The following is a 14,149-nucleotide window of genomic DNA, read 5'->3' on the forward strand; positions in this document are numbered from 1 at the left end:
GTGCGAATGTTGTATTAAGAGAGGTGGAAAAAACAAACGAACATTCAGTACCAGAAATCTTCAAAATCACTTGCGAAGGAAACATGACATCTTCATTGTTAAAAACCATGTTGTGTCACACACTAATCCTATATCAAGTTCACAAAGTGAAGATGATCCTGGCATCCCCAGTTTCAGTGCTGGTAGTAGTGCACAAATATAATTTTCCCTTTCATCTTCACGTTCCACTGTAACTTAAGCTCCAGGAATAAATTCACAGAAAGAAGCAGTAAAAACTGCTTCAGCTTCCTCACCCGGAGTTCTAAGGCAACTAACATTGATGGCCATCAATAAACAAAACAAAGACGTTTGGCAGTGATGATCCTAGGAGTAAGGCAATAACCAAAAAAATAGCAGAAATGGTCTGCACTGACAAGTCAACCATTTTCTGTTGTTGAAGATATCGGTTTTCACAGATTAATTTCCCATCTAGAGCCAAGATACCATAGGGTAACAAGGCAGCATCTGGCAAATACTGTGATACCATATTTGTATGATAAATTGAAGTGTCAAGTCATGAATGTATTAGCAAGTGCAGAAAAAATCGCAGTAACTAGTGACATTTGGACATATGTCCGAGGACAAGACTACCTTAGTGTTACAGCCCATTTCATTAAAGAAGACTGGGCACTCACAGAACTGGCTCTGGAGGTGATTCTCTTCGAAGGTGCCTCACATACTGCCGCATTGGTTGTAGAAAACTGGGAAACTGTTTTATAAGTGGGGGCTCTCCAACAAAATAGTTGCCATAGTAACGGATGGTGCTGTGAACATGAAGTTGGCCCTTTCATCAACACATTCACCTGTTAAGGTGAAAGAATTAATTTTAGGTAGTTGGTAATTATCTAGAAAATGAGATTTTTACAACCTATTTTAATTTTATAATAATTGGAAATAGTGTTTTAGATCTAATTTATTTCCCTTTGCTGCAGACACTGATATTTAGTAGGCCTATTCAACCCAGGCCAATCTAACAAATGTCACTGCAAGGACTAAATAATTTCATTATAAGTAGTAAAATGTGGGAGGAGGGATAATTTGGGGTAAAACATCAAAAATTGAAATAAATAAAAGTCTCGCCTTCAAATGATGTAAGTACCTACCTTAACTGATAAAGTTTCATATACTATTAAATATTACAAAAAAAATTATTGTACCAAATGTTTATCAGAAATTAATTAAAAAATCGGAATCGGAATAAATCGGAATCGGAATCGGCCAATCTTTGAATCGGTAGTTCGAATCGGAATAGTTTTTTTTCATGAATCGGCACATCCCTAGTCTGCTTCTTTTCAAATTTTTTCATCCGCTTGTAATATTCAGGGGGTGTTAAATAGAAAATTGTAATTTGTTTCGATCTTGACCAGTGGGAATTGCATTTAGAGATTACAGGTCTGCTCCTCTTGTAATATTCAGAGGGTGTTAGATAGAAAAATCGTAATTTGTTCCAGGTACGAAACACGCTCGTTCGAGAACAGCTCGAGCCAGAAGACGCCTGACTCGAGCTTCGCCCAGCAGAAACAGCCGCAGCAGCACATGTCCACGCCGTACCCGGGACCCGGCGTGTCTTCCCCGGAGAAGGTGTACGCGAGCCTCACGAAGGTCGAGAAGGCGTACAACAGCATACAGGGTATCCTCGACGAGGCTCAGTCCAACGGCAACGGGCCCGGTGCAAGGCTGTCGGCGGGGGGCAGGAGTCCGAATGCCCCCACGCAAGACACCCCCAAGACGTACACCGTCGATACCCCCAAGACGTACACTGTCGATACCCCCAAGACGTACACCGTCGATACCCCCAAGACGTACACCGTCAGCGCGACGAGGAAGATCACGCCGTTCCCCCAGGACTCGACGGGCTACTCATCCAGCACCACCACCTTCGCCAACGACGTGACGTCCACCAACGACTTTGCCGACTCGAGCATCATCAGCCGGGTCGACGGCGACTCGGGCTACAGCCTGGAGCAGAGGATGCTGAACCAGTCGATGACCCAGCGCACGGTGGAGAAGAAGACCGTGACGACCACGTCTTCCACCACATCCGCGAAGCGCACGTACCGGCTGGGGCAGAGCTAAGACTCCCCGGCACGTCGTCTCGTCTACGAGAACCACGGGATGGGAGAGGCGTTGCGATGAGACCGGTCGCTGGCCACCGTACAAGTTTCTGGCGAGATGAAAATAACATTTCTGTTCATAGAAATTGGGAAAAAAAATTATCTTGGGGTGCTCTTGCGAGATGTTGATACCATTTTGTTTCTTCCAGGCTTGGAAGTGCTGATCACCAATATTATTATTTTTTATGATGTTTTTGCGTCAGATTATTGAGCATCTCTCTTGCCTTTGAATTAATCTGGAAGAAAATGTTGTTTTCATACCTTTGTAAAAAATTTAATGCAGTTTTTATTGATTGTGCTGAATCACTTTTTAATGACTGTGTTGGTCTTTCTATGAAATATATGCTCTCCCACCCCCCCTCCCCCCGCTTAAAATAGGTCGACCATAGGGAATCTAGTTTCTTAAACTCAGTTCCATCCAAAAATTTTATGTAGTCTAATCAGCTGGTGCATGCGACTGTCAGAAGTGTTTGTAATGCTTTATGTGATGTTTTTTGTATGCTCTAAGATAATATATTTTTTAATCATTTTCATTAACGTTTACAATAATTTCAGTAAAATATAGTATCTCTATATAGTGAAACATAATTAAAAAGTTAGTACCTTACTATAAATGATTTCATTATAAATTATTTTGTTATTAAGTACCAAAAATGTGGGTTTTCTTTAACTTAGCAAATGTGTTAGTAAAGATGTTAAAAAGTATAAGTGGTGCTCTTAATGCTAAAAAAGTCAGACTATTTTTCAATCTGTGAGGTTTGTAATTACACCATTTTGTCACATACACAGTGCACAAGCCTTGTCTTAATGAAACATAGGCTGCGGGTTTGAGGAGGGTGAGCTAGGTCCTTCTTCCTACCAAGGGGACTTATGGACACATAATATGTAAACGGAATAACATCAGCATTTGTATTCCTAACATGATCACACCATACCGACATCAATAACCACATCCTTTACTTGATAAGTACAGGATTACATGGCATAATGTTCCCATGGTACTGGTATATATGCAGCAAAGTTGAAATTAGTATGGTTATTGTGTCCTCAACTTTGGCTACACTGCTGTGTGAGGCAAATACTAAATGGCACATTGTGGCAAGTTTTGGTTGTAATAGTAATGTTAAAGCTCTTTGAAAAACTGTTGAGTATGTATTCTGTTATATAGGGAGGTGTATGCAAGTGCGTTAAATTATTTATGTCTCTGGGAAGGTGATTTATTAAACTTTGGCCTGCACAGCTGTCTGCAGAATAGCAGTTCGCTTCAGTTTGATGAGGGAGTTATTTTCTGCATACAGCATGTAAAATCTTTGTTGCAAATAATAGTTGGTTTTGGCAAAAATACAGCCTCATGTTGGTTGTTAATTGGTGGCAAGTGTAAACAAAAGAGAGACCATGCCATTATGGAATAACGTATTTGTTATGATGTATTTTTCAATGGTTATTGGAATAAGATTTATTCTTCCCCAGATGTCAGCCCTAAGTAAATATCATACTGAAAACTCATGAACAAAATCATTAAACGAGATACTAAATATGGGACTATTATGTGTGGAATATAAGTATACATATGTAAAAGAAAACAGGATATATGACTGTATCACCTTTTAATGTCTAGTTGTAGGAAGTTTCCCAATCTTCGAACAACAGAGTGAGTTTGGAGCTAGCATTATATTGTCTTGTATAATTGTTAAATCTTAGTGTAATGGGTTTTTTTCCTGGAAAGAAAGCGATGGCTTTAATAGGAATGATTCTTAAACTGGTAAAATGCAGCATTATAGACAATCAGTAACTAGTAATTTTGCTGTCAGCAGGCATGCATTGTTTTAATATATAGTATTAAAAGATTTTATCGACGTGTAAAAGGATCGGTGTTTGTTTATTCAGTAGAACCATTTTTTAAGTCACGGTCTGTCTTAAGTGTGTATTCTCCTGCATCTTGCACCACTATTCTATGGCTTCAATGTTGTTATAGAATTAATTCACCCCCTCCTTGTTTACTTTTTTTTTTTTTCCATTTTTCCCTTTTCTGTTTATTAAATTGTTTTTTCATGTTTGCATATGTAATTTGTTCTACTTGAACTATGGGAGAAATTTGATTCATTGGAACTTAATATGAACTGTTAAATAATCTTTAAAAGTCAGAATTGTTGATACCTAAATGAAAAGTAATGACCCAGAAAAATAACGAAAAAATATTAAACTCTATTAAACAGTGGGAAATGTTTTTTTAATTCATGTTAAATATGTTTTCAAGCATGTTTGACTTGCGAATCATTCACAAATTTCTTTTTAAATGATTTTATTCACGATTTTGTATCTATTCATGAATATCCACAAATGTTTAGTTATATTATATTTTCTTTAATCATTAAATAGATAGGCATGAACGTGCAATAACTACCTATGTTATGTTGAACCTTAGTTATGATACATAGTACTCCAAATTATGGTACATAATGGCAGAAAATTATTACCATAGCACAATTAGCATTCGGAAAGTAAAATATATCACTTGCTCACAGTCTTTTTATCTTATAGAAACCAATTATACACATTAAAACCTGTTAGATAATGAACGAGAAATTTTTTAAGGGGATGAAAATTAACGCCCATTTATGGTGTATGGTAGAAGCAGTCTTCAAGCAGGAAGGAAAACTAACCAAGTACATAACTTGGAGGTCCTTGCCTATTGAGCAATCAAAACAAAAACTTCCTTTGTTCTGCCCACTCGTCCTCACTCTAAAAGCCTTCAATGGCATGGGAAGGTCAAAGTTGATATCCATTATCCATTACCTGTACCTTAAACCATCTTTCTCGTTCCTCCAGCGCTGGGTAGAGTTTTTTCATCTCTCCCACCCATTATACAATAAATAGGACGTGTTTTCCTTCATATGTCCTTGATATGCATGCCAGCTTCACCGAGGTGGTGGGGGTAGGTTTTGCAAGACAGAGTCCTTTCATTATTTCATGAATAAATTAGCTTCTCTGGAAATATTTTATTGTAAGTAGAATATGAATGGTATTAATCTATTTATTATTTCAATGATGTATAAATTTACGCAGCCCTTGATTTGGTATGCATGTCTTTTTAACTTAAGAAATGAAGTTTTTTACTCAAGGATTTTTCTAATTTTACCTAACAATTTCAAGACTTGCTACTCAAGAAATTTCCATGTCTCTAATGATAAAAGTTATTTTTTTCTTATATTATCACATAGTCATTGAGGTAAATAGCTTAAGTTAGGTTACTTTGTTTGACCAGCAACTTGTTACTAGTATATTATATATTTTTTTATTCCTTGTGAATTTTAAATGAAATAATGACGTGACGAGATAAAAAATTATTTTATGATAGAGTAAAACAATGATCGGAGAAATCTCTTGTGTGTTTTGTGGAGTGAGGAAAAGTAGATACATGATCATAGTGTCCTGGACGGATAAGCTCGTTCGGTGAGTTTGAGATTTGCATCTTCGCGAAAGCTAAACATATCATTGTAGGGTATTGTCAACTTTCGTGTAACATCGCATATTACATATATGTATTAATTTTGGCCATAAAAAATAATTTTCAAACTGTCTGTTAATTATTTAGGGCTTTGCTAGTTAAAAGAACATTCGTTTATTTAGTCATTTGAAACAAACAAATTTTATAATCATGATACTCAACTGATGTAATGTTTTTGTACTTGTTTGAAGATGTTCACAACTCTGCACATTGTAATGTAAATGCTGTGAATTATGTGCACTACTGAAAGCTTCTTCTAAATGCGTAATTCTAACTTCTCAAAACAGACAGCAACACTCATTGAAGGATGTCGTGTTTGCAAAGAAAGTTCTTTGTGGCAAAAAAAAAATTGTATTTCTTTAAGGGCTATTTTTTTTTTTTTTTAATTTTGCAAACAGTATAATGTTTTAAGTGCTGAACATGATTTCTTTAATATCGGTAATTTACAGACACCTTAAATCAATCAGTATTTGTTGAAAATGTAACTGTATATGCTCTATTCTGCCCCACACAGTCTAGTTGTTCCATATTAACTTAATGTACTGGTTAAGTGTTTTATTGCCTATGAAACTTCATGCCTTCCACTAGAATACAATCATATCTCTTAGTGTTTAATATGCATGTAAGAGATCAGATCATAAACGTTGACTAAGTATTTAGGTAGTTGAAGTTCTCTGTTTTACCTTTTAAAAAAGAATTTTAAGGATTAATCGTACAATAATGCTGTGTGTGTTATGAAGAATTATCTGTGTCTTACAGGTTTCTAAAGACCTACTTTGAAACTTTTGAAGCCTTATTAGTGTAAACAGTCCATCAGGGTAATAATTACAAACCTAATGATATTTGCGGATGTATGTGGCATTGGCTTGTCTAAGCATTAGTACTTCATATTTAATGGAATTACTAATTGAAACAAATTTACATTACTTGCTGGCTATTTTATAGGCTTTTTGTTGTTCAACATAGTTTTGTTGCCATTTTGTTATGTATAGTAGTAAAATAATTGTCAGTTGTGTTTTGTGATCTGCAGTGACATAAAAATGTTTAGATTAATATTAGTAGATTTGAAAGATTAGTTATTCATGTTCATAAAATATACAACTATATTATCCTGTGCTGTATTTCGAGCTCATCAGTGAATAGTTGTTATTGCATTACTTTATGACAATGTTGTTTGAATGTGTAATTTTTAACAACCAATTATTGTTTTTACAGTTTTTGTATTTAATATTATGTTCATTTTAAGGTTTTATATTGCTAGTATTTCATCTAAGAAGCAACATATCATTATTTATTTGTATATTTCTTTTTTAATGACTATTGTGCTTGGCTTTTTTTTACTAGATTTATTTTTTCAGGGTTAGACTGTATTTTTACTATAAGCTGTCAAGGCACATTATCTTATTTTTACATAGTATTCACAAGTCTTGTATTCACAATACTTGTACGTGCTGTATTTATTCAAGTCTAAAATGCTCTCCAGTTAATTTACTCAAAATATTCATTTGTGAATGGCATATTGGAAAATCTTACATACCTAGATAAATTATAAAGACATTCCAAAATTAGGAAAAATAATACTGAATGCCAGTACTAACATGTCGCAGGCACAACCAGTATTCTGATACATATTTATCTTCTTTTTTTTTTTTTAATTTATGAAGAATGAATGAATGATTTTTGCATTGGCTCTTAAGCCTAGTAGTATACTTTTTAGTAATTTATGCATATGTAAAGTGGTCATTGCTGCATTCTACAGGAAAATTCTCTCTGACTGCTTTCATTCACTTCTGCTGATGTAACACTAAGCTACTATTATTATGCTAGTAAGAATTGACTAATATAACTATTTCATTGGAAAACATTAAAATTTTAAAAATAAGATTGAGTAGTGGAACCCAATTACTAAAAATCTGTTTTTAGATCTTAAATATTAGTGTATTTAAAGCAGTAGCACTAACTGTTTTAATTATTCCGGTTGTCTTTCAAACTTATTTTTTTTTATATATTTGTATGGTAGTCTTGTCTCGCTACTTATTGCAAAAAGTTCTAAATAATATGTCATAAACTTAATTGACTATTTTTCCTCATAATACTTTAGCTGTTGGAAATGCAGAAAAAGCAGTGTCGTAAAGGAAGGCCTTAATAATAAAGATGTAGAGAAAATATTTTGAAATGTTCATACATAGTGAATGATGTTATTGCTAGTGAGAATTATTAATTATTATATCATTATTTAAATATTTTTGCCTTCAGTCAGCAGCAAGTCTGATCTTACATTGAGGCAGTAAGTTAGGCAGAATTTTTAATAAATTATTTTCATTCATAAAGAACTTTTAAAAATATGTTCCTTCTCCACCCAGTCCTGATTCCAGAATATATAATTTTTTGACATTACATTGTTTTGGGATGTTTCCAAATTGCATTAATACTTGAGTTTAGCTGCAGTTTACCTGAAGAAAGTTAAACTTAGCATAAGGGCATTGGCAAAAATTTGTTTCCAGCCTCAGTTGAACTGAGTTTTCTTGTCAATGTGCAGCACCATCAATTTCATAAAGATCTACACTATTTTCACTGCTTTGAAGTGAGATGTATTTTTGAATTGAGTAAATACAGTATAAGTAAAAAAATTTGGTTACGTGACACCTTTGGGTATTCCATTCATATAATCAGTTACAATTTCTTATTACTCCCGAGTTCATTGTTCGGATGTATATATTTAATGCATGAATCAGTTAATTTTTATCTGTAAATGATGGTTGACAGTAAATTTTTATTATGTGCCATTTATCATGTATGAGAATTTTTTTAGTTATGTACAAAATCATTGATGATGGTGTAATCATGAAATTTGTACTTTTTAAATCAAAATATGTTGTGTCATTTTAGCCACATGTAAATAAATATGTAATGAAATTTTAGGTTCAGGAGCGTAAAGCAATCCTTGCCTGATTGAATCTCTGTTTACATATTCCATCTGTATACATTTTGAAGTTAATGAATTGTTAAAAAAAAAAAAAAAAATGTAATCAGTTCCTTATGTTCTTGATGTTCCAAAGTATAAATTCACTGTAAATGTTTTTAACCATAATATTACAAAGACATGCAAATGGTCAGTTGCAGAATCAGAATGTAATGAAGTGACCTTAGCACAAGATGGCACCTAAACATTGTGGCTTGACATTTTTAACACTGTAGTGCAATTAATAATTTTTTAAGGTAAAAGGAAAATAAATAGATAGAAAAGCAATGTATTCAAATATTCAGTAAACAAAATAATACTTATAGCATGAAAACAGTAAATATATATATATTTTTTCGTTGTTGAGAGCAATATCATGTATATTCTATGAAATGATCTATTTAAAAGTGGGCATTTTAAGATAGAATGAGGCCTTTATACAGAAATAAAAATACTAGTAGAAAATTGTCTTTGACACTGCATCTAGTTTTGTGCTGGATTACAGAGTCTAATTGTCAATAGTTTAAATTTGCAACTAGATTGTTTTCCAAACATTTATGTACAAAAAAGTATTTTATGTTGTCATACCCAAATTAATTTAGTTCAATATACATGACTAAAAGTATATATTGTTAACACTGATATTAATGTTACTACTTAATAGTACACAAAAGATTTGTGTATTTGTTTTCAAATGAATTACTCGTACATTTAAGTTAATCTGTATTTACATAGTAATGAATTTGTTGTGCTATAATCTGGTGAGAAGTTATAGAATGTAAGCGTTTGGTTATAAAGAATGTAAAGTTGTTATATCTTTGTAATATTTAAGCAGGTCTGCTTTACTGTAATGACTATTAATACCATACAATAAAATAACGAAACTATAAACTGTTTCATTGATTCGTCCATTACGCCATGTGCCGATTATGTGTTACGAATATAACTCGGAACATTTCAACCCCTTCCCCCTTAGAGTAGTATGTTAAGTTTTCATAAATATGATTTTATTATTTTGCTTATAAATTAATTAAAGCAAGACATTTTAGGTAATTTTATGTTTTGAATCACGTGTTTACATTTTATCATGTCATGATACATTAGGGGGAGCAGAATTATTGCTTATAAAGAACTACAGAAAGAGTTTGTGTCCTACCTGTATCATCGCAAATGCCTGCGGGCGGAACTCGGACGTCCTGAAAGAGCGGCAAAACGACACGTCACGTCCATAGCTCGGTAGAACCTTTGAATATATATACTGTATAGAAGTCGCGAGTGGATAGGATTTACTCTACGTTTTTCAGAAGCGTATGATGAGCAGCTTGGGAATTTCACCGCTGCAGTACGCTGCCGTAACGCCCTGTATCGTCTTAGTTGTTATTTACACGTTAGAGAGCAGCACTGTCGCCCGCTGTCATTCCCCGCACCCCCCTTCCATCATTCACTGTAGCTCAATGTCGTTCAACAGGAGGGGGAAGGGGTGTTTGAAGAGTTCGACACTTGTCCCGCTAGGGACCACCACAAGTCGATGCCCTAGAGATGGTGGCGCTTGCGGCGGTGAATTAACCAACTACCTCAAAACCGTATTAGAAATTTTAACCTGGGCTGGCGACTTCTATACAGTATATATATTCAAAGGCAGAACCATATTGCTCGGCAAACGCACCCAGCACAAAAATACTCTGCGCCCCAGCCCCGAGACGATGGCGGCAGACGGACGTTCAGGAATGGAAACTCTTTGTCTTGACCTGGTTCCTCTTATTTGAAACTTCTGCGAGAAGGCGCCATCTGCAGTGTCTTGTAGTTCCATGGCGTGCTGCCCTGGATTGAGAACTGTCGCCGGCTGCTCGTGCAAGACAGTCTGCTAAGTCGCGCTAAATATTGGGACTGACTCCCTGCAGTCAATTGTGTCGTAAGCCCCTCATAACAATATGAAACAAAATCCATCCCCCAAAAAAATTTTCATTCAAGAAAAAATCTTTTACCCTCTAAATATACATTTTAAAAAAAAACCCTACGAGATGCTTCAGAACCATAGAAATTTGTGATCATTATCAATGTAAAGTCTGAGTTAAAATCAAGAAATATACAAGTTTTGTTTTACTACCTTCGTCACTTTCTCGCTTCCTGCCTTTCTATAAAATTACCATGATGCATTTTGCGCCGTGGAAAACCCCTTTTCGTCACGTGACCACGTGGTTGCTCTCTGGTTTTCATGCTATTCACCACGATGATTGCTGCTAGCTCTGCTCCTGCATTCACTGGAATCTATTACAAGATTGATTGTCGTGCTGATCAGGTAATTTCTGCATGTGGTCCAGCGGGCAGTTATTCTGTTCCAAGATAAGAACACACACTAAAGAAGAAACTACAAATTTTTGAGTTTATGTTTGTCATATATTCACTAAAGTTGCACTAATTGTGTAGGTAATCCTAAAAATTTTACTTTGATTAAGACTAACTTCAGAATTTTATATAGGTAGTTTTAGCAAAATAAAAAAAAAAATTTCAATTATAGATAGATTGTGAATGATCACAATATTATTGAAATTAAAGGAAAAAGGATGCTATGAAAGAAAGCAAGATCATAAAACAAAATGAAGTAAAATCACTAGTCTTCACTACTGAATAGTCTTCATGGAGTCAAAACTTTTTATTGATTTTTTGTTGTGTTATTTCCTATGTTTTTTGTGTTCCATTATTTTAATGTCTATCATCTTGATCATACGTAAATTTAGTACCTAACTGGTATTTATTCTATTTGGTAAAACACTTTTGTGTAAAAAATCAATTATGAATATTTTTGATAATAAAATTTAAATATGCTAATATTAAAGCAATCCTCGTGTAACATGCATACTAAGTAATTGTGAATATTTTTTTGCGGAAAAGTCATTTCCGACAGTCAATTTTGAATAAATAATCTTTCTAACTCGTAGTCCCTACTAGCTTTCAAACAAGCCATTAGCTAGCCCATTAGGAGTAGAAGTTTAGTTTGGGGACGCTAACAAGTTTAGCCGATGGGCCTCTGTTCCCCGGAATGGAGCGTTGACCACACCAGGGGAAGTGGTGATGGGTACGGAGGGTGGAGAAACCAAAGTTATGGTGCCATTCTGACAAGCACATAATGACACAGTGTGGAACGGGAAACATCCTCTGCCTTAGGATTTAGTTACTTGACTTTACTGCTTTGCAATAAACTTAAAGTCACATTGGTAATAAGAATAACATCACCAATCACGCTGAGGTGTTTGAGTCCATGTCTTGAGCATCTCTCCGGTTCACAAGCCACTGTTGTAAAACTGCGACATTGATAAAAAAAAAAAAAAAAAATACTATGAATGATTGGTAACTTTCTTCTCAATAATTTTTCGCATCATCCAAATTTTTGAAATGGCAATACAATTAGTAACAGCTCCCCCAAGATATCTCATGTTACAGTCAATCATTAACATGCCCTAATTTATAACAACCAGGGTGAATGATTAAAACTTAGGGGCCTGTATGAAATGTTGTTAAGTTTCACTAGTCCAAGAACGTTTACTACAAAAGTGTGTCCAAATATTTTCACTTTGCTCGGTTGAATCACGAAAATGTTTCGGCAGAGTAAATAGGCACTTATCTCAACTGACTTCCGAAACATACAAACTTGCATGTAATTTAGAGTAGTTAAATGAAATGTAAACTGAACCTAAATATTGGTATCTATAAATAAAATAATAGAAAGAACTAAAATTGTACCTTAATTATCTGAAAAAACTGGGGCATTACAGGTTTTCGAAATTGGAGCACCCTCCCAATACCTGGAGATATTTCTGTTTCCACTCAACCATGAATTAACTCAAAATACTACTTTTACTATGAATTTTCATGCAAATTTCAGCAAATACAAAACTTGAAATCCACTTTAGATTAACATGGTCTGAATTTAAGTTCAGAATTGAAATAAAACTAATAATAAGCCAACTGTGTTAAAATTTGTACAAATGTGTACCTATGTACATTTTTCAAAATGAAACACATATAAAAGAAAAGTTTATCGTAATTATTATCCCCACTTACAATTAATATATATATGTGTGTGTGTGTAATATTTATACTACATACATAAATATATATTTTTAATGAGAGTCCTATAACAAGCTTTTAACCAAACAAAGGTTTCATATTTTCCAAGTCGACCTAAATAAAGCAAAGCAAAGAAAAAGACATTTGAATCATTTGCTTTGAGGACCTGGAACATGATGATTTTTTAACTGATGTCGAAAAAAAAATCATGCAGAAAAAATTAATTTACCCACCCACCAACCACCCCATCATGCACGAACGAGAGTATTTGAGGCAACAGGCGCCACCTGTGAGCGATAGATGTATCAGGAGAACATAAGCCCACGAAAGGTAAGCAAGCGGAGCCAAGACTCGTCTACCTCCACACCGCTCATGTTCTCCGGATACAGCCACGTACCAAACGCGCTTCTCCGCAGTCGGGGAAACGGTGACAGCCACTATCTGGGAGCGCTGGATGTATCCGGAGAACATAAGCTTATGAAAGGTAAGCGAGTGGAGCCAAGATTCACCACACCTCCCCACAGCTCATGCTACCCGGATACAACCACGTACCATCGCGCGCTTCTTTCTCCGCCGTCAGGCAACAACAACAGCCGACAGCGAGCGATGGATGTATCCGGAGAACATGAGCGTATGAGAGATAAGCAAGTGGAGCTAACACTCGCACACCTTCTCATAGCTCATGTACCCTGGATACGGAAATCACGTATCATCTGGCGCCTCCAGAATTTTTTTTTCCTGTTACTTGACAAGCATTTATTTATTTATTTATTAACTGCTCGAAGTCGTTTTTGAAAGCGCGTTGGTGCAGAAGTTGTTTGTTTGCGTGTGGCGGCAATAGCACACACACTCTTTCGTATTTATATGAACACTGGGGCGGGACATACATATTAATCGTATCGATGTGCACTGCAGCGGTGAAGTTCCCAAGCTGCTTCCTATCCACTCGCGACTAAAGTCTCAGAAATCTCGAAAATATGGCGGACCTGCGCGATTCATTCTTTTATATTATCTTTCACGAACATCGGTGTGCCAAACTAAACTTTATGATAGTACAACTATTCTTAAATATTTAATGTTATAATTTATAGTCATAAAAATAAATAATGACAACTTAAACAATTACGTTTGTTAGCATTGAAAATGTAGAGATAGTGCAGCATTCGTCATCCTGTAGAGACAAAATAAATTGTTAGCCTACATATAATACACGCCATATTGAATAGTTTGAAGGAAGTATTTACAGATTGATTTTTGTATTTTAAGCAAAAACAAATATACATACATATAGATATAGTACTTAGAGTTATGTGTTTTAATTTTGTTTTAATGTATTAGGAAAAAAAAAAGCGCTGTGATCGCAATGTTTGAGAGAACCAACAAAATTTTAAATATATTTGACGCAATGTTTGATCCAACACAATTTTCCTGACTAATGAATAGTAGGTGTTTTTAAAG

General features: G+C 34.8%; 1 protein-coding gene across 4 annotated transcripts in view; it reads left to right on the forward strand.

Annotated features, from left to right (window-relative positions):
• The window catches only part of LOC134539323 (talin-1), a 202,146-nt gene extending 192,632 nt beyond the window's left edge, over positions 1 to 9,514 (forward strand). For all 4 annotated transcript variants that reach the window (XM_063381246.1, XM_063381247.1, XM_063381244.1 and 1 more), the window contains one exon: positions 1,491 to 9,514. In XM_063381246.1, the coding sequence (XP_063237316.1) occupies positions 1,491 to 2,115 (625 nt within the window). In that variant the 3' untranslated portion in view covers positions 2,116 to 9,514. The remainder of the gene's footprint in view (positions 1 to 1,490) is intronic.
• Positions 9,515 to 14,149: the final 4,635 nt, after the last annotated feature.

This window comes from Bacillus rossius, chromosome 15, assembly GCF_032445375.1.
Source record: "Bacillus rossius redtenbacheri isolate Brsri chromosome 15, Brsri_v3, whole genome shotgun sequence".
In the NCBI taxonomy this organism is placed as follows: Eukaryota; Metazoa; Arthropoda; class Insecta; order Phasmatodea; family Bacillidae; genus Bacillus; species Bacillus rossius.